This window comes from Triplophysa rosa, unplaced genomic scaffold, assembly GCF_024868665.1.
Source record: "Triplophysa rosa unplaced genomic scaffold, Trosa_1v2 scaffold378_ERROPOS86667, whole genome shotgun sequence".
NCBI classification, from domain to species: Eukaryota; Metazoa; Chordata; class Actinopteri; order Cypriniformes; family Nemacheilidae; genus Triplophysa; species Triplophysa rosa.
The window spans coordinates 4002-30020 of NW_026634381.1; the positions used below are offsets into that span (position 1 = coordinate 4002).

A 26019-nucleotide genomic window follows, 5' to 3' on the forward strand; every position below is an offset into this window, starting at 1 on the left:
CCGGGGGCGTGTTGGCATGGCTGTGAGGATCTCTCTGTGCAGCCCGTGTGGGGAATGTGTGTCGGCTGGCTAGGAGAGTCAGAGTCTGCCTGCCGTCAGGGGCTGGTATCTGTTCGGACAGAGAACACAGAGTCAACATACAAGCGGTGTGTATGGAGTCATAGCTCACCAAAACTCTGTTCTCCCGGCTTTATTCAGCCTGGGAATGAGCTGCAGGTGTTGACGACCGGCAGGTGGGTCAGGCTGATTTCCCCCGTAACCATGGCGATGCTGATCTGGCAATGGGTGACTCGCCACACTCCCCCCCCAAGCGTCGACGTGGTTCTGTAAGTGGTCCAACCTGGTTGTCCAACCTGACCACATCCTCGACAGACCGTTGGCGTTGCCGTGGAAGGCCCCGGCTCGGTGTACCACGTGGAAGTGGAAGTCTTGGAGCGCTAGGAACCAACTGGTCACCCGGGCATTGGTCTCCTTAACCTTGGACATCCACTGTAGCGGTGCATGATCGGTGACCAGGGTGAAGCTCCGTCCCAGTAGATAGTACTTCAGCTCCAAGACTGCCCACTTTATGGCCAGGGCCTCCTTCTCCACCGTGGCGTAGCGAGACTCAGCCGAGGTGAGCTTCTGACTGATGAACCCCCAGGCCGGTGTCAGAAGCATCGGTCTGGAGCATGAAGGGGCAGCCAATGTCAGGGGCGTGGAGAGCTGGTGATGAAGACAGGGCTTGCTTCAGGGTTTGAAATGCCGAAGGTCCACACGGGTTTCTCGGGCTGCCCCTTTTTGGTCAGGTTCGTCAGGGGGTTGGCTATGGAAGAGAAGTTGGGTATGAAACATCGATAATACCTCGCTAGCCCCAGGAAAGCACGTACATGGGTTTTGCTCGTGGGTCGAGGGGCACTCTGGACAGCCTCCACTTTCCTTGGCTGGGGTTGGATGAGGCCCCGCCCGACTCGGAATCCCAGGTACTATGCTTCGGCGAGTCCGAGGTGGCATTTCTTGGGATTCGCCATCAGCCCCGCTCGTCGGAGTTCGAGCAGCACTCTCCGCAACCGGTCCAAGTGGTCATCCCATCGCCCCGAGTGGATGACGACATCATCTATATACGCTGCGGCGTATTCCTGATGGGGCCGTAGCAGTATGTCCATCATTCTCTGGAACATCGCTGGGGCCGTGTGCAGCCCGAACGGTAGCACCAGATATTGCCAATGGCCCGATGGTGTACTGAACGCTGTTTTCTCTCGGGAGGCTGGAGAGAGGGGCACCTGCCAGTATCCTTTCGTGAGATCTAAAGTGGAGATGAATCGAGCCTTTCCTAGACGGTCCAGTAATTCGTCCACCCGGGGCATGGGGTACCCGTAGAAGCTGGAGGCCTCGTTCAGCTTTCGGAAGTCATTAAAAAGGGGAGTGTGCCATCGGGTTTTGGAACCAAGACGATGGGGCTGGACCAGGGGCTGCGGGGTGGTTCGATGACGTGGAGTTTTTTCATCCTGTCGATCTCCTCCTCTATAGCCAACCGGCGAGCTTCCGGGACCCCTCCCGGAGTCGTGGTGCGGATCTCATGTTGGATGATGGTCATCTGCCCGGGCCTCTCGCAGAAAACGTCCTCAAACTGACGGACCAGGGTCTCCAGTTAGGTCTTCTGCGAGGGGGTCAGCTGCTCTCCCATCTGTACCACCGGTGGGTCTCTGTGGGCAAAGGCCACTACTTGTACCGGTGGGGCCACCCACTTCTTCAAAAGGTTCACGTGGTAGAGTTGCTGTACCCGTCGTCGTCCCGGCTGACGCACCTGATAATTGACCGGCCCAACCTTTTCCACGACAGTGTAGGGTCCCTTCCAGGTGGCCAGGAACTTGGAGGTGGTCGATGGGGTGAGGACCAGCACTTGGTCCCCCGGCACGAATTCTCTGGGTTGGGCGGGCCGGTCGTAGAGATGCCTTTGGGCGCGCTGGGCCTCGGCCAGGTGTTCCATCACCAGATGCATCACCCGGTCGATACGGCTCCTCATCTGCTGCACGTGCTCAATGACGCTGCGGTGGGGGGCTATCTGGTGCTCCCAGGCCTCTCAAACGACATCCAGGTGCCCCTTGGGTTTCCGCCCGAACAAGAGTTCGAAAGGCGTAAAGCCGGTGGAGGCCTGGGGCACTTCACGGACAGCAAAGAGCACGCATGGCAGCATCAGATCCCAGTCGCGCCCGTCCTCTGCCACCACCCTCCGGAGCATCTGCTTGAGGGTCTGGTTGAACCACTTGACCAAGCCGTCGGTCTGAGGGTGGTACACCAATGTCCGGAGCGGCTTAACCTTCAGGAGGTTGCAGAGGTCAGCCATCAGCTGGGACATGAACGGGGTTCCCTGGTCCATCAGGATTTCGGAAGGGATGCCGACCCGGCTGAAGAAGAGAAAGAGCTCCTTCGCTATGGCCTTTGCTGTGGCCTTTCTCAGGGGTAGAGCATCCGGATACCGGGTGGCGTAGTCCACTATCACGAGAATATGCTCGTGGCCACGGGCAGACTTCGGCAGCGGTCCCACCAGGTTCATCCCAATGTGCTCGAAGGGCACCTCGATGATGGGCAGAGGAATGAGAGGGCTGGAGGGAGGACGGTTCGGTGATGTCCGCTGACAGGTCGGGCAGCCCTGGCAAAACTGCTTGACTTCGCCCTCCAGTCCCGGCCAGTGGAACCGGTCCCGGATGCGTTGAATCGTGTTGGCGGCCCCTAGGTGCCTGGCCATCGGGTGAGTGTGGTCTAGTTCCAACACAGTGGCGGTCTTGGACTTCGGTACCACCAGTAGTCTTTTTTCCTCCCCCCTCCTCTGAGCGACACAGTAAAGCAGACCTTTCTGAACCACAAAGTATGGGAGAGGGGCGGGGTGACGGACTTCTTCATCGACCACTCGTACTTGGGACCAACAGTTTCTTAGCCGATCGTCTTCCTGTTGCTCTTTACCAAAGGAGCCTCCTGCGGTCACCTGGAGGAACAAATCCGAGAACAGATTAGTGTTAGGAGGCCCGCACTCACCCTCTCGTTTGCTCTCCGTGGCCAACATCACGGGATGGGGCTTCCTCAGCTTCTGAGGGCGGCGTCTTTGTTGGCGATTCCCCTCTCTCGTCTGCTGGATGGCCCTAACCAACAGGGCTTTGAACCCCGGCCAATCTCTCCCCAGCAGTACCGGTACCGGAAGGTCGGGGACGATGCCGACATCCAGTGGCCAGGATCCAGGTTTGGCCGCGATGACGACCCATCGGGCTGAAACGCTGCGGGTGTCTCCGTGCACACAGGTAATGGGGATCGTCAGTTTCCCGTAGGGTTGGGGTCGAACCATCGTCGGCTCTATGAATGTGACCGAGCTCCCGGAGTCTAAGGTGGTGGTTACCGGTCTTCCGTCCAGGTATATCCGTCTTTCCGGGGCTCCTGGGGGTGGGCTTTGGCGAACTACACAGCCGGCTAGCCAGGCCCGTGGCTCGGGGGAAGCGGGTTCAGCCGGCATCGGTTCAATGTTCCCTCTAAGCTGCGCGCTTGCGCAATCGCGCACTGCTCGCGCACTGCTCAATCGCGCACTGATTGCGCAATCGCGCAATCTCCACGCACAGCAAATCTATGCAGCGCATACAATAAAATCCAACCTGAACTGTAAATAAAATAAACGCATAACAATTTATTCTGTACCATTTTGCAATGCAAGTCAGTGAGTGACAGGTGACAACAAGTGGTAACTACAGTAAAACAATGATTGTCCAGCCAATGACATGATGCAGCTCACACGTATTTACTTATGCAGCCAATCAATGTCATTAACAGCGCTTTATGCGTACGAGCCGCTGTTTAGCAGTTTAGTGTATAGCTGACGGTGTGGCGGCAAAGTTAAGCTAGCTAACCCTTTACTATGGCAAAACGAACGGGCAGTGGCACATCCACTCACCAAGCCAAAGTAAAAAAGAAATGCGGTTCTTTTAAGATGGAATGGCTGTCGGAGTATGTGCAAACAGAAAACGAGAGGTGAAACTGGATGAGATTTTTTCTTTTTCAAGCGAGAAAGGGCTGCTCTGCAAAACATGCTGCGAAGCCAAAGTAGCAAGCGAGTTTTCGGAGGGAACAATGTGGACTGAATGGAAGTTGGACTACCTCAAGCGTCACATTCAGCAGAAAAGTCATTTGAATGCTGTTGGAATTATACGAAGACGCAAGATGGGAATGGGGATCGGTACATTATTACAGGAGAGCGCAAAAGACCGAGAGAAGAGGAACGAGCTGTCACACAAAAAGAAATCCGACCCCGAGCAAGTTAAAATTCTCATCGACAATATTCTACTCGCCATCAAAATGAATGCATCAATGCTGTCGGTTCAACAAATCCACGATCACATGGCAAAGTATGTGAGTATACCAGAAGGATGGCGAAGCAAAAATTATGCCTTTGAATTTGTGAACTCAATCAATGAGATGCAGAATGAGACGATGTGCAATGTTAAAAATGCACCCTGGCATACCCTGATAGTAGATGAGAGCACAGACATAACAGTGCACAAAATGCTAGTCCTATATATAAAATACAGGGAGGAAAATGACGTCAACTATAAAACTGTGTTTGGCGGCATCATCCAGCTGACAGCATGCACTGCTCACGATATTGTGCAGGCAATCACTCATATAGTGAACCATATAGAACCAAGCATAGACTGGACTTGCAGAGAATGGTGATGCTGACCTCCGATGGCGCCTCAGTAATGCTAGGAAAGCACAACAGAGTTGCAGCTTTATTAAAGCGGAAAATACCACACCTAACGGAACAACATTGTGTGGCCCATAGAGAGGACTTGGGCATTGATGATGCCTGGAAAGATGTGCCTTTGATGCGAGATGTGGAAACTCTTCTTAGAACTGTATATTCCACTTTCTCTCGGTCCACTGTGAAGAGGGGCAAAATGGAGGACCTAGCAAAGATTCTCGATGAGGATACACTGTCATTCAGGCCTCTGAGCGAAGTGCGATGGCTGTCGCGGCACCAAGCTGTGAATGCTGTTCTGAGGAACTACACTGTGCTTGAAGAATACTGCAAGAGAGATAACAGAGATCCAGTGGCAATTTACTGCTACAAAAAGCTGAGAGATTCAAAGTTCAAGGTTACTCTCACTGCTCTGGGAGATGTTTTGGGTGAGCTGGCACAACTCTGCCTTTCTTTTCAAAGACGCAACCTGACTGTGATGGAAGGACACTGCTTTGCAAGAGCAAAGATTAAGAAGTTGCGTTCACAATACTTGAACGATGAGAAGGATGTTCAGTGGAGTGACCGTGTCAAAGAGGTGATGAGGACCTCATCAGCTGATGCCAGAAATACCGGTGAGATTACTCTTTTTATTCGTAAGCTCTGTGATCACTTAGATGCTCGTTTTCCAGAGGATGAATTAAAGGAGTGGTCTGCATTTGACATTGAAGCATTGAGCTCAGACATCAGTTTTGAGTATGGATCAACAGACATTACTACACTGGCAAAGAAGTATGAGGCCATTCTCCACCACCCACATTCTATGGAGGCCATTAACAGTGAATATTCTGAATTCAAGTACATAGTGAAGCAAAAACTGAAACAAGGGTCAATCAGCACATTCTCAGATATGGTGGCTGCAGCACTTAGATGTGAGGAGCTAAAGGAGATCTCACAGCTTGTGGATATTTGTGCTACATTTCAAGCATCCAGTGCAGATTTTGAAAGAGGCTTTAGTTTGATGAATCATATCAAAACAGCATCCAGAAATCGTCTTGAAGTGGCACATTTGGACCAGCTGATGTGCATAAAGTCAAAGCAAGAAGCTGACGGGGCCATCAACCTGGACAAAGTCTACAACCACTGGAGAAGTGAGAAGGACAGACGGGAAAAATAAGGTGAAATTTAAGTCCCCAATCAGATTTGTGCTTATTCTAGTGTCATTTGTTAAGGATTTTCATTTGTGGATATTAATTAATATTAATATTAAATTACAAAATTACAAGTAACTTATGATCTCAGGTTTTTTTGTGTTAATTTTATCCCTCCTTGTCTGTGTCATTCCCATAACACATCTTGTAACCTTGTTCTTCATAAATAGTAAAAAGTGAACACGATCATCTTTTGTTTAAAATAATATTATGAACAGCAGCAGTGCTAATCTTTCTCCTTTTGCTTTCCTGTTTCAATCTGTCAGGGTTTACACTTTAAGATTATGGCAGCTCCAGATTGGATACAGCATCACTTGTGAAGACTTCAGATGATGCCAACACTCACAAAGACTTCAGATGATGGCAACTATAGATGGACATACAAAAATGCCAAATATGTAGGAGCTGATAGCCTCGTGGGCAGTGCTCCGACACATGGCGTGGTTCTGCTCTGGGCGACCAGGGTTCGATTCCCGGCTCGTGGTACTTTCCCGACCCCACCCCCTTCTCTCTCCCACTTCACTTCCTGTCCTTTCTCATACTATACTGTACAAATAAAGGCAAAAAACCTGCCAAATATTGTAATCACTGCCAGATTACACTGCCTATGAAAGTGTAAATTTGCTGATTGTCAATCCACTTTGTATTGTTACAATAATGGCCGTATATGTAAATGGACAATGTTAATCCATATTTTTTTAGTTACTTACTGAGATATTCCCATTTACTTGTCCACAAAAAAATTGCCGGATATGGGTTGAAAATCTGCAAACTTAACCTATAATAATATTGCCTGTTTAACTGAACATTACTTTAAACACATGACTTTGTCTTAGAGCTATTGTGATATGAACATCACTTTGTTGTTTCTGCATTTTTAAGCTGCTTTGAAATGATATGCATTGTTAAGCTCTATACCCTTACGACAGCTATCCTGGGTTTTACTATGGTAACACTGCAACCATGTAATCATATTTTTGTCTTTTTTCAAATCAAGGTTTTAAAAATGGTTCAGATGCTTTTGAAACCATGGTGAAAGTCTGTATAGGTTTTCTATATGTTGTAGTAATGTCATAGTTATTGTGGTTTTGCTACAACAATCCATCACTGTAGTAGATTTTGTATGGTCTTACTAAAAATGCTGTAAAAAAACATGGATAACTTCCATATGGGTACAAATACTGTATCTGTGTGTTGGTCTCATAAATGTAATGCATTTGTGTAAACCTGGCACAGCCCTTACGACAGCTCTGGTGTAACCAAACGGATGTGCGGAAAAACAGCTTGTACGCAAAAGGACACCATAGTGCCCGTAACTTACGTCAGGCAGACACACAAGCCCAACTCAGACTCACTAAAACTTCGGACTGTAAACAACAAAACCGTATAATTTCATCATGAGCACAGTCTTACACCACTTACCTACAGAGGGGCAACGCCAACCAAGTACAAGTTTCACTCAACATGCCATCATGTTGTGTCAGGCGACCAAATGTGACGCAGAAGCAAGGGGGCGTGACTCGTGACACCATACCACTTTGCCACAGGATATATATATATATATATATATAGTATATGTTCCCCCTGTCCAATGACAGGACAGTCAATGATCGGAACCACCAATCACCACTAAGGAAGAACTGTGTTGGTCCTGTCACATAAAGGGCAAATGTACATATAAAACAAATGTAAATAAACTGCTGAATATAAGCTCAATATTGATGCTTCGTATTTAAATATGCACAATATAAAACATGGTCAATTTAAGAACAAAGCAAGGTCAATGTTAATGTTACATTAGCTTTACAATAATTAACAACATGTTTAATTGTACATGAAGGTCGGCTGAGACTGTTTTGCGGGCTGTGCTTGGAATTCTGTCCTGTGGGCTCATGGGATATAGAAGTATCTCAAGTATCCGTCTCTGAGTGCTTCAGAATCTGGCCGTAACCAATAAGCCATCCGGGAATTTCTTGGCTACTCTTTTATGAATACTGACGATTCGACCATACTACTCTGTTCAAGTACTGTTTTACTACATAGTAGGTAAGTAGGCGTATTCGGACGGCAATATTAGTATACGTACGTCCAAATCTAGCGAGAAATAGTCCACCACCCGGCAATTTCTCACCTACTGTTTTGTGAATACTGACGATTCAGACATACTATTCGTTCGCCTACTGCTTTTTGCCTACTATATAGTAAGGAGGTATGCCATTTCGGATTCAGTCATTGTCTCCAGCAGGTAAGTCGTCGTATTCAACGCGCCTGTTAAATGACTTGCTGGCCAATGTCCCAGAGTGGAGTCAATGATGTCAAAATGAATCATTTTGCTCCGTCTGCTGCCGCTTTTAGCCATCTCTCTTTTTTTAACTCTATATTCCTTTTACGTTTTTTAACTTATTGACCACTTGATCGGCGGATCGGTTAAACCCCGTGGTTGCAAGTTCACTTGCTATCTCCTCATATGCACACTTTTTCTCATGTTACTTTTTAGCTTATCTTAAAATTCCCTCGTCGACCAGATGCCGAGGAGAGCATTGGTCTCTTCTGCCGACCACTGCTGAGCTGACATAGCTGACATATTTATTAACTGTTGTTGTAAACATTACCTGAACACCAACGGCTTTTAAAATGGTGCCTTTCAAATGGAAGTCAGCAGTGGAAGCTCTGCCCACTGACGTCATAACTTCAGTTCCAGACCAGTAAGGTTTCAGGGCCGGTTCCGAACCGAGATTCAGGCACCGGCCCAGGAAATTTTTGAGTGGAAAAGCGCAGACCGGCACCAGCCCCGGAGGAAAAGCGGTATGTTGGATGTTAACCTGTTGGATGTTTTTTCTGTGGATGTGTTGTTACCCTTGGATTCATCTGTCAATAAACCATGTGCACTTTACCCTCAGTCTCCCCGTGGTTCAGTGTGACAGAAGACCTAACCTGGCTCAGGAGAGCCGCAGCCTGCTAAAGTTTTCGAGGGGGTTTATCCAGCTGCCATCATCATTTCCCTCCATAACGAAACCCTGTGCGTCCCGTTCCGAATCGGGGCCACATTCCATCCGCACTACGACCTCCACCAGACACCACCAGACTGAACTTGCGAGAGTCACATCCCCATCTGGAACACAGCTGGACCCAGAGCCCAGCCCAACACCATCCACCAGCACGAGGTCATGCCAGAGCCCAAGACGCAATAATATTTTTTTAGGGGGGGGCAACTCGATCACAGAGCCCAAATATGAATTTGTTCCTGCTTCCATGGCTATGGAGGCCAATAATGACTTTCTTTCTATTGCAATTGCCACAAAGGCCAATTATGAGTCTGTTCCTGATGTGTCGTCACGGAGCCTGTCGGCAAGGCACCTCATGATCATCCACGAGCAGTGTGGATTCGCCATGGGTCTGCAAGTCTCCAGCTCCATCATGGTTGGAAGATCCCTGGGCTACATCTCCAACCTCTAAGTCCCGGACTCCTCCTTGGCCCGTTGACACTGTGGCTCCACCATGGCTCCTAGCTCCCTCAACTCCACCGTGGCCCATCAGTCCTCCAGCTCCGCCGGGCTCCCTCGTCCCTCTGGCTCCGCCATGGTCGATCGATGATCCGGCTTGATCGGTCGATTATCCGCTTTCGCCTCGGTACTCCACTCATCCGGCGGAAGGCCTCATCGCTCCGTTCCTCTGACTCCGTTGGGCTCCTACCCAGCTCAGCCTTGGTCCTCTGTTGCTCCGGCTCCAATGTGGCCTTCTTGATCCACGTCTCAGTCGCCTGAATAACCTGCTCCGCCTCGGCCCTCCAGATCCTCTGCGTTGCCCTGAGCCATCGGCTCTACGTCTTTGCCTTGGGCCCTTCATCTATCGGCTCTGCCTCCGTCAGTCGGCTCCCTGGAGTCTTCAGGATGTTTGGTTCCTCCCTCCATCGGCTTCACCAGGGATTGCCGCTTCTGCTGTCCATCCTCCTCCATCAACCCCGCAATGGTAATTTGCCTGTCTTTTCCACTGGTCTTCTCTTGCTGCCTGTCTTCCTACTGAATCCCCACCCACCCTCCTTTGTTGGATATTTTGTGGAACCTTTTCAGGAAGGGGCATACTGTCACCATTCCCCGTCTGCCCTTACATGCCAGACTACATTACCCATCATCCCTTGCATTAGTATATAATTTTTGGCTCAAGCTGAGTACTTCGATATCAAGTTTGTCATACTGCACCATACTTTCTGTGCACCATATTGAATTATATAAAATCTAACTTTTTCAAACTCCTCCTACAAAATTTGTCAGATTTGCACAAACATTCATATACAGCATCTAAATACTGTACACTCCTGGCAAAAAGTTATCAACTCAACTCAACTTTATTTATATAGCGCTTTTTACAATTTTCATTGTTACAAAGCAGCTGTACATGAGACATATTGACTATAAGCAAAACAATTAAAGTTGTACCTGCAAAAACAAGAAAAAGGTGAGAACACAGAAGACAGACATACCCACATACAAAACACTCCACACACTCAATATGCACACGTACAAACACACATACACATAGACACACACACACGGACGCGCACACACACACACACGTACACTAACAAGTACGCGCACACACACACACATGCACAGTGAGAGCACACATTTAAGATAAAGGAGAGAGAAGCACAGGTCAAATATAACAGACTATAAATTCCAATATGCAATATTAAGTAAAACTTTAAAATTCTAAAGCTGCCCCCCGGCCAGGCAAATAGTGCAAAAAACAGTATGCAAACGGTGGCGAGGAACCCAAAACTCTAATCGACAAAAAAAACCTCAGGAGAACCCAGGCCCAACCAGGGGATTCCAGTTCCAGCATTTGACTACTAATGCAACTAATGCAGCCTATACCCTCAAAGGACTTATATTATGGAAGTGTAGTGTATGCAAGATTAAAAAGATGCATCTTTAGTCTAGATTTAAACTGAGTGTGTCTGCCTCCCGGACAGTGCAGGGAAGACTATTCCAAAGTTTAGGAGCTAGATAGGAAAAGGATCTACCACCTGCACTTGATTTTGAAATTCTAGGTATTACCAACTGACAGGACGCCTGAGAGCGTAATGCATGTGAAGGACTGTAATACAAGAGGAGTTGTAGGGCTTGTAGGGTAAACCATGTAGGGCTTTATAGGTAATAAGCAAGATTTTAAAGTTAACGCGATGCTTTATAGGCAACCTGTGCAAGGTTGACAGAACCGGGCTAATATGTTCATACTTTTTTGTACGTGTAAGAACTCGAGCTGCCGCATTTTGGACCAGTTGGAGTTTTTGTAATAGGCCTGCAGGGCAACCACCTAACAGTGCATTACAGTAATCTAGTCTTGGTGTCATGAATGCATGAATTAACTTCTCTGCATCTGACATTGACAGCATATGACGTAGTTTAGATATATTCTTAAGATGGAAAAATGCAATTTTACAGGTGTTGGCGACGTGGCTCTCAAATGACAGACTACTATCGAATAGAACGCCAAGATTCTTTGCTGACGACGACGGTTTTATGGAACATCCGTCAATAGTTAAGCAGTATTCTTGGTTGTTACTTATAGCAGTTTTCGGTCCAATAAGTAACACTTCTGTTTTATCCGAGTTCAGTAATATAAAGTTGTTACTCATCCAGTTTTTTATATCGACTATGCATTCCATTATTCGATGGAACTGCTGTGTTTCATGAGGCTTCGAGGAAATATAAAGTTGAGTATCATCAGCATAACAGTGAAAGCTAACACCGTGTCGCTTTATTATATCTCCTAGAGGTAGCATGTACATGTATAATGCGAAGAGCAGAGGAACTAAGACTGAGCCCTGTGGTACACCGTACTGGACTTGCGATTTGCGTGACACCTCATTGTTTATTGCTACAAATTGAAAACGGTCGGATAAATAAGATTTAAAACTTTTCAAAGCTATTCCTTTAATGCCGACGTAATTTTCGAGTCTATGTAGGAGTGTGCTTTGGTCAATGGTATCGAATGCAGCACTAAGGTCTAGCAGCACCAATAACGAGATACAACCTTGGTCAGACGCCAATAGTAGATCATTTGTAACTCTCATCAAAGCAGTCTCTGTACTGTGACATGCTCTAAATCCAGACTGGAATTCTTCATTGATGTCATTCCTTTGGAGGAAGGAGCATAATTGAGTTGAAACTACTTTTTCCAGAAATTTAGATATAAAAAGTAGATTCGATATAGGCCTGTAGTTCCATAGTTCTCTAGGGTCGAGTTGGGGTTTTTTGACAAGGGGCCTTGTAACAGCCACCTTATATGCTTTAGGCACATGTCCTAATGTCAGAGATGAGTTAATAATACCAAGTATAGGATCTATAATTTCTGGGAGCATCTCTTTCAGTAGATTTGTAGGTATAGGGTCTAGCATGCATGCTGTTGATTTAGATGATCTAATGATTTTAGACAGCTCATCGTGACTTCTGGGAAATGCTAAAAGAGTTATTGTAAAGTGCTGCGACACCTCCCCCTCTGCCTTTTAGAAGAGGCTCATGTTTATAATAAAAATCTTGGGGGACAGATTCATTTAAAGCAATATAATCATCTGGTTTTAGCCATGTTTCTGTCAAACAGAGCATGTCTATTTTATAATCTGTTATCATATCGTTAACAAAAAGATCTTTATTAGAGAGAAATCTAATATTTAGCAATCCGAGTCATAATAGTTAATTATCTGTATTTTGTTCATGTTTAATTTGTTTAACGTTTATTAAATTACTTTCAAGAGGTTTACGCATTATTTTATGTTTGATAATCCGGGGGACAGACACAGTCTCTATTTTGTGATGTTTGGGAGAAAGGATTATTACATGTTGTACATTTTGTGTATTCTGCGGCGTGAGACGGCAAGCAGACAGTTGATTAAGCCATACTGTCTGCTCCATGACCTGGGCCCCAGCGAGTCAAGTTTTAGCATTAGCATTAAGACTTTTTGCCATATTTCTAGACAGGATGGAAGCCCCAGCCCAGGAGGGATGGAGACCATCTCGTTTCAACAGGTCAGGTCTGCCCTCAAAACTCTTCCAGTTATTTATAAAAACTATATCATTCTGCAGGCACCACTCAGACAACCAGCCATTTAACTCAACTCTCAACTTTATTTATATAGCGCTTTTACAATTTTCATTGTTACAAAGCAGCTGTACATGAGACATATTGACTATAAGCAAAATAATTAAAGTTGTACCTGCAGAAACAAGAAAAGGTTGAAAACACAGAGGACAGACATACCCACATACAAAACACTCCACACACACAATATGCACACGTACTAACACACATAGACATAGAGACACACAGACACACACACACACGGATGTGCACGCACACACACACAACACACACACACGTACGTACACAGACAAGTATGCACACAAACACACACGCACACGCACGCACACACACACACACACACACACACACCTTGATGTCAGGCGCTCTGGCTCCCGGTAAACATTTGACTATGGTGGCTGGTGCCTCTATGTTAACGTTCCGAACAATAGAATCACCGATAACTAGGGCACTTTCAGCAGGTTTCTCAGTCGGTGCGTCACTGAGCGGGGCAAACCTGTTCGAGACTGTAATCGGAACGGTCGAGTGATGTTTTGTCCTGCGACTACGCCGTCTCACAGTCACGAAGTTTCCCAGCTGCGGAGGATTTTCAACCGGAACCGAGCTGTGTGCGCTAATGTTGCTCGCATCCAAAGTGTTTTCTATCGTCGTTAAACTCTTACTATCCTCAGATAAAGATTGGATGCGAGACTCTAATTCTAAGATCTTCTCTGTCAGCCTAACTATTTCCCTGCATTTATCGCATATAAAGCCCTCGCAGCTGACAGAGAAGGCTAAGCTAAACATATGACATGAGGTGCAAGTAACAATAATAGGAATAGAAGCCATAACTCACCGGATTTGAAGTGCAATTCCAACTTACCAAGGTTGCTCGATGGATCGTAGTATACTCGCTTAAAAAGAGAAACAGTTAGCACACAAGACAAACCAGAGGCAAGATGATATTCCACAGTGTGAACAGAAAGCAAGCTAACACGCTATTGCTATGCTAACGGCGTTAAGTTAACTATCACTTTTGGTTTAGACTCTTCCAAGTAAATAACAGGAACAGCGATTATTGAGATATCAGGATAAATTAGCAACGACAATAATAATTAACGATAATAAAATACACTAATATTAGAGCGAAGTGGTAAGCGCACTGATACAAACAAGCTGCCGGCAGCGATGCAGGAAACAGGAAGCAGGAAAAAGTGATGATAGTGATGATTTAGTGATGATAATCTGCTATAAATCTCATCACCACGATAAACAGTGAGGGGGCCAGAGAATATTACAGTGTCTGACATCGTGCTTGCGAGCTCACACACCTCTTTAATGTTATCTTTTGTGATCTCCGATTGACGGAGTCGAACATCATTTGTGCCGACGTGAATAACAATCTTACTGAATTTACGATTAGCCTTAGCCAGCACATTTAAATTTGACTTGATGTCAGGCGCTCTGGCTCCCGGTAAACATTGGACTATGGTAGCTGGTGCCACTATGTTAACGTTCCGAACAATAGAATCACCGATAACTAGGGCACTTTCAGCAGGTTTCTCAGTCGGTGCGTCACTGAGCGGGGCAAACCTGTTCAAGACTGTAATCGGAGCGGTTGAGTGATGTTTTGTACTGCGACTACGCCGTCTCACAGTCACGAAGCTGCGGGGGATTTTCAACCGGAACCGAGCTGTGTGCGCTAATGTTGCTCGCATCCAAAGTGTTTTCTATGGTCCTTACACTCTTACTATCCTCAGATAAAGATTGGATGCGAGACTCTAATTCTAAGATCTTCTCTGTCAGCCTAACTATTTCCCTGCATTTATCACATATAAAAACCTCGCAGCTGACAGAGAAGGCTAAGCTAAACATATGACATGAGGTGCACTGTGGTGCACAAGTAACAATAATAGGAATAGAAGCCATAACTCACCGGGTTTGTAATGCAATTCCAACTTACCAAGGTTGAATCATAGTATACTCGCTTAAAAAGAGAAACAGTTAGCACACAAGACAAACCAGAGGCAAGATGATATTCCACAGTGTAAACAGAAAGCAAGCTAAAACGCTATTGCTATGCTAACGGCGTTAAGTTAACTATCACTTTTGGTTTAGAATCTTCAAGTAAATAACAAGAACAGGGTTATTGAGATATCAGGATAAGTTAGCAACGACAATGATAAGTAATGATAATAAAATACACTAATGTTAGAGCGAAGTGTGGGGATACAAACAAGCCGCCAGCAGCGATGCAGACAGGAACCGGACGTGTTTCACGTGTTGGTTTTACGAGAGAGATTGAAAAGTTGCAGCTTGGTAAATACAACTTGAATATTAGTTGCAAATAACAGAAGACTTATAAACGTGTCCCTCAAAACGGATTTATTGTTCCGTGCACAGGGAAAACCTCCGTGGGAAACGTGTACAGTCGAAGCACACGTTCTCAGAAGCTTTTTGATTGATCTAACAGTTCTTGTATACCTCCTCAATAAACCTGAAGCTGACCAAGCCAAATGGTCAGATGGCTGTATGTTTGCGATACTTTGGAATATTGACACCAAACTTTGTATACAACATCAGTAGAACATCTTGTTCACCTCATATTAATTAAATGACAGCGCCTAGTGGTCAAAAGTTATAAGCAATTTCCTTGTCTTTCTAGTGCTTTTACCTATGATTTTAATTCTGAATTTCAAAAACTCATGATCAGACACGATCCCTTTGTATGACCACATGTTTGACCCCGTAATTGCAGCTATATTTGAATATGCCTTTGGTTGAATTAAAAGTTTAAGATCATAAGTGTTTATTTGAGGGGGGGGTCACAAAGCAATGCGACCCACACAAGGGGGGGCCTTACAACAAAAAAGTTTGAGAACCACTGATCTAGCCTATTACACTCACCAAACGCAGCACTAAGGTTGAGTAGTAATGCAACGTCCAATGCTACATGTAAAAACAAATCATTAGTGATGCAAGGATGCATTGAACGCAGACTTGCGTGTAGCCTACCGAACCTGCTCGAAGTCCCAGAAGTAACTGTGGCGTATCTGTCTCAGTTCATTCTCCAAAAGTTGCTTGGCAAGTCCGGTCTCCATGAGAATGCAAGTCTGTTCTTTGCATTCTTGGAAATAAGAAATGGCCATCAATTTAAGTTATAATAAGAAGCTTAAAGGACTCATTAAATGAGCACTTTCAACAAGTTGATATGATTTATTAGGGTCTTCATGAAATGTCTGGAACATATTTTGCTTAAAAACACTCAATGGCTGTGTAAACAAAATCTTTTTTGCCTCGTCAAAAACAGCTATGCTCACAGCAACCCATTTTGGTGCATGTCTCTTTAAATGATAATGAGTTACAATGCACCCCACCCCCCTTCCGTCCGGCATGTCAACACACGTGTGGTACTGCCATGGCAATGGTTTAGCTAAATTATGTTTCCTGAACTCGTTTGCGGTTAGTTTCGTTTTAAACGTCTCAAATAATTCGTCCAGAGACTAAAAAATCTGTCACAGCAAACAATGCCCACGTTGTGCGTGTATCCTTGCCTAAAATCCACGGAAAGTGCACCTGCAGATACATACAGCAAAACTCCAAGTGCCCATTTGCCAAATAACATAAATATAGAGTAAGTTTAACACTGGCTTTGAATGTTCTATTTAGCCTGTGAATGACTAAGCTCCCTTCGCTATCATATGCTAACGTTATCCTCCTATATTTATGGTACATGTACGTCAATTCAGACTGTTGATAAATATTACTTACATCGGCAGCTTTGTCTCATTCAGTTGGTCTCGATCCCTCTTGAGGAACAACTTTGAAGCTAATCCTGCTTGTACTGTCCCAGGTTGATAAAGCACTTGGGCTTGAAGCGATTCGCTCCAACAAGCAGGTTTTAACTTATGGTTTATGAGGGATTTCCACAAAAAATAAAATAAATCCACTTCTGTCTCTTCCGAGGTTAGGACTCTGTGCAGCAACTACATTGCATGTTGTCCACGAACTTTAGCCATGGCGTCACGTACACCACTGTTGCTTGTGAAAATAACAATGGCGGCAGCGCCGTGGGTGGAATTGTGTAGATTAAGTGGCGGTAAAATTATAATAAGAGCGTGCGTCTACGTCACATCAGTAGCGAAATCTGAATGGCTCGATTTCTCACATGCTTACAGGGAAAGGCTTACCAAAACAAAGTTACTGGGATCTTGTTTTACACGTTTTCTGGGTTGCTAGATGCACCGGGGACCCGATTATAGCACTTAAACACAGAAAGAAATTGTACTTTCATCCAATGGGTCCTTTAACAGCCAGCTTGAAGGGTATTAGCACATGACCTACTGTAGTGTGAGTGAAGAGTTAATAATATTAAGAATAAGATTCATGAAGTCATTACCACTAAGGCATAATGGAATATCCAGGTCAGGTGATTTTTGTTTATTTGTTAATATAGCTGTAAAGAACCACCCATCGGCCCAACGATGGAATCCAATGGTTTGGGCTAAGGTATGTCACGTATTCTGTCTCTTCATGGTGCTTTTTAATCTGACTTCAATTATAACGTAAATCCAATTAGTTGCTTGTGATGGTCACGGAATGACCACACAGTTAATTTTGTTCTTACTTTGGACTTTTGTATACACGCACACATTTACACACATGCATGCATTCATACATATACACATTGACACAAGTCTAAGTTACGTGTTTATTGTTCTTATTAAAACAGAGGAATTGTCAATTACCTGTTGTCCTGTTGCAGCACTGTTTGTAAAACAAGGGAAAACAGTGGATGGAGTTTTGGTTCCATTAAAGGACCATACCATTGGTAATTGAGAATGGGTGTTCAGGGACAATATGGCCAAGTTGCTCCTGTTACAATCCCTTTTCACTGCTCTTGAATTTGTATATATCTCTCCCTCTGCATAAGATAATGGAGTATTGCTTTTTTATGAAATGTTTACTTAGAATTTGATATTTATATGATAGTTTGTTAAATGTTGCGCAAGTGTAGCCTATGTCCCTCCCCATGGGGAAATGGCGCTGGCCGCCAGTATAAGTGTGTGTGTGTGTGTGTGTGCGTGCGTGTGTGTGTGCGTGTGTGCGAGTGTGTGCGCGTGTGTGTGTGTGCGCGCGCGCGCGCGTGCGTACGTAAGTGTGTGCACGTGTGTAAGTGCGTGCACGTGTGTGCGTGTACGTGTGTGCGTGCGCTACAGGGGAAGTCTTTTGATTGGTTGCTGCTGGATAGAGGTGGCCCTAGGGCTACAGGTATTTTTCTAGTTTTTTCGTTCTTTGGGGATTTTTGCCATGTTTCTAACGAGGGAGTTATTTTTGTAAAGTTTGTTATTTGCCTTTTTTGTTTTGGAACCTGATTTTTGATGTTATGAATGTTTTTTGAATAAATATTCCATCATGGGACTGATTTGCAGACTCACTTTGCCTCTGTTTAAATTGGCATTGTATTTTTGTACCCATTATGGGGAAACCGTGACATTGCTGATCATAATTTAGACTTTTGATTGTTTAAATTCTCATATTCTTAGTTATTCATTCATTAGGGACCCATGTCGCACAGTCTCATGCTGGCCAGTATACGTGGATCTCACTGTCACAAAATTGTCAGTTTGATCTTAGTCAGTGGTTGCAGGGTAAACTAATGTCATTAAGTCTGGCTGCCCCATGCTTGCTCAGAACCTATTAATAATTACTTAAGTCATGATCATACAACATGCTAATAGATAGTCAGGTGATAGACAGAAATCTAAGAGCTTTGGTGAACGTGCCCCATGCTTCATTCAACATCAAAACCCCAGTATAATGTTATCCTGACGTACTTATTTTGCGGTAACACCAGACTCCTTCTAATCTACTGGAAATTACAATTTCTTAAGAAATTAAAACAGACAAGAAATAAATATATTATGCCAGGCAGGGTTAATCATAGGTTTTATCTATAAAAATGTTCAACCACTTGGCAAAATCAGGTCGAGCTTGCAAAAACAAAGGCCGGTCAAAGTCCGGTTTCAATACTCAAGAACACAAGAACAAAGAAATTAAAATTTTACCAAACATGACAACATATGTGATATACAGGTTTGGTAGACTTTCAGTGAGCTGAACCTGAAGGCAGGGAGGAGGGAGAGGAAAGGGGGAAATTAGAAAGAGGAGAAATCACACTATGGGTTATCAACAAATGGGGCAGAAGCAGGAAACTTTTCGTGGGAACAACCGCATAATGGTGTTTTGTTACTTATGAGTCCACCAACAAACCCAGTGTTGATAATCTTGCCAGCTGCTTTAGCAACTAAATAATAACCTTGGATTATTTTCTTTAAGATTCTATAAGATAATATTTCTGTAAGATATCTCCCTCTAAGAATAGGGAGACATGAAACAGAAAATTGTGAAAACTGCAATCAGGAAGAAAACAAAACATGTTAATAAACAAATGCCCGAAATACAATAATGAAAGATACATATTGATTTTTAACTGAAGTTAAAGTGAAATCAAAGAGAGATCATTTTAATTTGATAAGCATTTTTGGGGGAAAGTCAGGAGATAAAAGTTTTAAATTCTTCATGCAATAAAAGAGACTGAATCATATAGAAGAAATATGGAGAAGTGAAGTCTGCTCAACACTCCCAATCAGTAGATGGCGGTAATGCACCTAAAAGTTGTATACCAACCGCCATTAAAAATCAACACGAAGAAGCTCTCGGCAGCGGTGACCATCATGATGGCTTACAGAAGTACTACAGCTTTTCAAGGTGTTTTAAGTGCGTTTAAGGTGAGCTTTGCTTTGTGAAGTCGTAGAAATTAGTATAAATATTTATGTAACATAAAATAACGCTTTTCCAGAATTACATACAAAGCATATACGGTAGTAAAATAAAGCAGCATGTCTCGATCAAGCAATCGGCGAGAGTTGATACTTGATGGTTTCTTTAATTTATTCATTGATAAATGTAAAACGTATTATTTTAGCAACACCAGTTCCCTAATTGTATTTGTTGTGATAAAACATTACTTGATCAATAGTGACTTTGTCTGTCAATGTCAAATGCTGTGTAGAAACTTGCAGGCGTGTTTTAGGCAGGCTCCCAGTTAGCAAAAGTCACTCGGGACTGTTCCGTTTACATCCTTGCCTGCCGGATCATACCCTTTGGCCCGCCTCCATTTGCTGTAATCGTGCACAGATGCCTGATTATTATCTGCCTGAATCAATCGGCCCTACTGCGGCAGCCGGTCGTTTCCCGACGCGTAATCAAGCAGGAGACTGTCCGGTGTTCTGACGATCAACACCGGCAGTAACGTTAATGTGCGTAGCACGCCGGAGCTGTCCAGATTCAATATTGATGTGATTATATGAAATGCCCATCTATTAATATTTATTCTTATTAATAATATGTATTATTTTATAACAAAGACTATATAAATATAGAAAAACAAAATGCCAAACAAGTATATGACAAATATTTATTTATAAAATTGCACAAATAGCAAAAAAAGAAACACAATTTTAATTAACTTGAAAACAATTTTTTAAATCTATTAAAAGATTACTCATTAAAGCATCATGACACCCCCCTTTTTCAGCTACAGTCTGCCTCACTGTCATTTTGAAAAATGCAACTTAAATGGGCTTGAATGCTGTAAGAAGTAGAGTGGGCAGGGCACGAGAGAAAGTGATCCGATTCCATGTCTTAAAGGGGTCATATGGCGGAAGTACGTGTTTTTCTCTGTTTTTGGTGTGTTATAAGTTGTCCATGCATGTATTAGACACGTAAAATTGCACAAATCTATCGAAAAGCGAATGCTCAACCAGACTTGCCTGAAACGCCTCGTGTAACCACACCCCGGCGAATCTAGGTAACTTAGTAACATGATTTGACTGAAACCGCCCAAATCTACACGTAGTTAAGGTGGGCGTAATTGTAAATCTCATTGTATCGTCTGTCAGTACAATTGCTTTGGAACCTGATGTTACGAATATGGTAAGAGGCGTTACATTTCCGTGAAATGCTTGCAGTATTTGACCAATCACTATGCACTGGTAAACTGGCCAATCATAGCACACCTCGCTTTTCAGAGCGATGAGCTTTGTAAAAAATCAGCGCGTTTTAGAGAGGCGGGGCAAAGAGGAGATACAAACATGCACGGTATGTGGAAAATACAACGTTTTTTAAACTTTAAATGGTGTATACACATTGCATTACATCTAAAACAAACAATAATATTTGTTTTAGCCGTGCAATATGACTCCTTTAAAGAGTACATAACACGAGATCATGAAAATTACATATCATGCAGTGTGTAATGTTGCCGTGTTTGAAAGTAAGCAGTCTACCAAGTTGTAAATCCGGAGGTGAATGAATAACAAAGTTATTAGCTTGGAAAAAAGGGAGTCGACTCTGAATCACGCAAACGAGTAGGGTTGGGTATCGTTTGAGTTTTTCCGATACTGGTGCCACATCGATACTTTTAAAACAGTACCGGTGCCTAAACGGTACCTAAATCAATACTTTTAAAAAAGAGCCACAAAACACCAGTGGATGACATTAAAGAACAAAATGTTGAATTAAAAATATTTATTAAGTAATAAAAATGCACAAATTCACAATTAAAGTGAATGTGAAATGAGCATGTACACTAACATTGCTAGACACTAGTGTTGTCACGATACTGGAATTTCTAACTTCGATTCAATACCTAAAAAAATATTGATATTCGATACCATTTTCGATACCACGGGGAATAAACTGCCATAGCAATAAGGCCCTAATAAGCAATAGCAATATAGGCCTTTTTAAATTTTATTTGAAGTTAAATTGAACAAGACTAGACAATGAGGTATATATTTTTACATTATTTATTAATTGTTAATCTAATGTTAATTTTACGAATACATTTACTGTTTAAAATCAAAGTTGTATTTGTCAGTTGAAAAAACCAGCCTATGCTGGTTTGGTATGTTTTGATGCTGGTTTGCTGGTTTGTGCTGGTTTAAACTGTTCATGTGCTGGTTTAAGATGGTCATATGCTGATTTAAGATGGTTCTTAGCTGGTTTAAGATCAAACCAGCATAGATCAAAACATACCTTACCCAGCATGTACTGGATTTTTCAACAGGGGAGCTTACATAAATAGTTGTATTTTTTAACTAACATTTAAAAGAGATTAATAAATACTTCAACAAATTTATTGCTCATTCATTGTTCGTTAATGTTAGTTAATAGCCTACATTTTTATTTGGCTAAATTGGCTTTTATTCACATAGGCCCATACTGTAATCATTGATCAGCGCACATATAGACAGAAACGCAAACTTAAACGCAAGAACTGTTGCAGAGACTCCGCATATTTCTAACATTAACAACTTTTAACTGGAGCGAACGAGACGAGTGGATGAAATCATTGAACAGCGCACATACATAGAGCGCTATGGTAAACACTGGAGTGCAAACGTGTATCACACGCGAGAACTGTTGCGGAGACTTTACTCGCACCAGCATTATTTCAAACATCAAATTAACCAGAGCGAACGAGACGAGTGGATGAAATCATTGATGAGCACACATAAAGACAGAAACGCCTGGCCTCTGGCCGGCGCTTTAGAGCACCGAACACCAGGACTTCCAGACACAGAAGCAGCTTCTACCCCCAGGCAATCTCCCTCCTAAACAGATAACTGCTCCTTAAGAGCAATATTCCACTTCCACTACTCCTATAGTGTGCACTATAGTGCCTTATTATATCTACATCTTATGTATACATGTATATAACACTACCTCCACTTACTAAATTATCCATTTGCACAAGTGTACATACAGTCTGTTAATATGTTTATTCTACTATATACTACCCTGTACAATGTCTCTTATATGTTATTATCCCCCATTTTCTGTAAAATAGTCTTTATTTTATATATGCACAATTTAGAATGTTTTAGACTGTAAATCGTATTATATTGTATTGTCATTGTGTTGAATGTCTGTACTAGAAGCTTCCAACACCAAAGAAAATTCCTTGTGTGTGCAAGCACACTTGGCAATAAAGCTCTTCTGATTCTGATTCTGATTAAACATGAGAACTGTTGCGGAGACTCTGTACTAACATAAACAACATATAACCAGGGCGAATGAAACGAGTGGATAAAATTATTGATCAGCGCACATACATGGATGGCTATGGTAAACACGGGAAGCGTAACGAGCGTGCACCACGCCAGATGTGTTACTGAGACTGGCCATCTTTTATAACATTAACACTATTTAACTGCCGCAAACGAGTCAAGTCTGTGAGAGGAGGCGGGGCTCTGTTGTTATGCGTTCACGTGCAGTGTGTGTTAACTCACTGTCGGAAAAGAGAAAGAGAGCGGGAACGCGCAGCTGATATCGATACGTGGGACATGGGTATTGGAACCGTTTCAGATTCTTCAGTATCGATACTTATCGAAATATCGATATTTTTGACAACACTACTAGACACTAACATTGCGAGAAAGATGTTATAGTGTTTACTGTTTACCTTGTTTACCCTCCAGCTACAACTAAATGCTCGCCATAGTTGTATTAAATATGGGCAGAAAATGCGTTGAGTATATCAACAGATTAAGTCCATTTACATTATATGTGCATTATTTTAAAAACAGACAGTATGTATAATTAATAACTATAATTATATGCCTATACATGCAGTCAGGGTAAAAAGCTTGACAGACTGCATGTCTAGAGATCAGACTGACAGTTGCTAAAAAGTTTTAGCACTTTCACTGCTGTGTCTCAATTGTCTTTCTTTTCAAATGCGTTACAGTGTTGAGAACGAGCTCCATCGCTCCATTGATATTAAACGCGCTCAACAGTTTTATTGTGATCACTTGCATTACAGACGCGTCATGCATATCGAATTAACGTTAGTTTCACTTTAACTTCAACCGCTGCATAAGACAAGTTTTAAAGAATGCACCCGCTGAAACGTACAGTTAAAACTGTCTTTCACAATGATGAATCCACGGGTCATGCATGTTCCGATCTGTGGGGCGCACGCGATCCGTGCGGATCACAGATCATTCGCGATCCGTTTAACCATTGTATAAGAGATGTGTTGGATTTGTATTATCTGAGGTTTCCAACTTCCGTTCACGTGAATGAGGGCAAATGTCTCAATCGACGGCTCAGTCAGCATTTAAGTGGCACCGAAATGAGGCACCGAAACCTGCGTTTTGATTCGGTCTAGTTACATACCGGATACATGGGTACCAGAGCCATATTGGCACCGGGTTTCGGCACACAACCTCAACTCAACTTTATTTATATAGTGCTTTTTACAATTTTCATTGTTACAAAGCAGCTGTACATAAGACATATTGACTATAAGCAAACCAATTAAAGTTGTACATGCAAAAACAAGAAAAAAGTGAAAACAAAGAAGACAGACATACCCACATACAAAACACTCCACACACACAATATGCAAATGTACTAACACACATACACATAGACACACACACACGGACGCGCACGCACACACACACGTACACAGACAAGTACGCACACGCACACACGCACAGTGAGAGCACACATTTAAGATAAAGGAGAGAGAAGCACAGGTCAAATATAACAGACTATAAATTTCTATATGCAATATTAATTAAGTAAAACTTTAAAATTCTAAAGCAGTCCCCCCCGGCCAGGCAAATAGTGCAAAAAACAGTATGCAAACGGTGGCGAAGAACCCAAAACTCTAATCGAGAAAAAAAAACCTCAGGAGAACCCAGGCCCAACCAGGGGATTCCAGTTCCCCTCTGGCAAAAACTGCTGCCTCTGCACAAGCTCCAGAGAGCTTGCACATCAAGGCTAAATAAAATAAATAAACTTACTAATAAGGTAAATTATAGTTTAAGATTATCATTAATAATCTAATAGCATTTGAATTATATTAAGTTGTATTGTATTTTATTGAAAAGCAAGACAAATTATAAAAAGCACATTTTGACTATTCAGTTTGTGCAATAGTGAAAAAAAATGGTTAATAAATAGAAGAAATGCAAAAAAAGCATGTTCAGGTGTTCGGTATTATTGGCCTTCGGCCAAGTGTTTCACATCATGTTCGGCTTCGGCCAAGAATTTTCGTTTCGGTGCATCCCTAGTTCTATTCGATAGTAATCTGTCATTTGAGAGCCACGTCGCCAACACCTGTAAAATTGCGTTTTTCCATTTTAAGAATATATCTAAACTACGTCATATGCTGTCAATGTCAGATGCAGAGAAGTTAATTCATGCATTCATGACATCAAGACTAGATTACTGTAATGCACTGTTAGGTGGTTGCCCTGCAGGCTTATTACAAAAACTCCAATTGGTCCAAAACGCGGCAGCTCGAGTTCTTACACGTACAAAAAAGTATGAACATATTAGCCCGGTTCTGTCAACCTTGCACTGGTTACCTATAAAGCATCGCGTTAACTTTAAAATCTTGCTTATTACCTATAAAGCCTTACATGGTTTAGCTCCTCAGTACTTGAATGAACTCCTTTTGTATTACAGTCCTTCACGTGCATTACGCTCTCAGGCGTCCTGTCAGTTGGTAATACCTAGAATTTCAAAATCAAGTGCAGGTGGTAGATCCTTTTCCTATCTAGCGCCTAAACTTTGGAATAGTCTTCCCTGCACTGTCCGGGAGGCAGACACACTCTGTCAGTTTAAATCTAGACTAAAGACGCATCTTTTTAATCTTGCATACACTAGACTTCCATAATATAAATCTTCTGAGGGTCTAGGCTGCATTAGTTAGATCAACTGGAACCAAAAACACAACTGATGTACTTGTTGCATCAAAGAGTGCAGAACATACTCTACTCTCAGCCAGTCTTGTCTCATTGTTCCAAGGTTACCACAGTGAGCAGGATGCAGTTCATGGCCTGACCTGATGGTAGAGCGGAGAACGGGAAGCGGCGACCTGACAAGAGCTGAGATGATAGAGCTGGATAAAGGACGCGGTCACCTGACACGTCCTCACCACAAAAT

General features: G+C 43.2%; 1 protein-coding gene across 1 annotated transcript in view; it reads left to right on the forward strand.

Moving 5' to 3' along the window:
- Window positions 1-19655: 19655 nt before the first annotated feature.
- LOC130550635 (pyruvate carboxylase, mitochondrial-like) overlaps window positions 19656-26019 on the forward strand; it is a 44371-nt gene continuing 38007 nt past the window's right edge. The window contains exon 1 of the mRNA XM_057328148.1: window positions 19656-19781. Coding sequence (XP_057184131.1) covers window positions 19656-19781 — 126 coding nt within the window. The remainder of the gene's footprint in view (window positions 19782-26019) is intronic.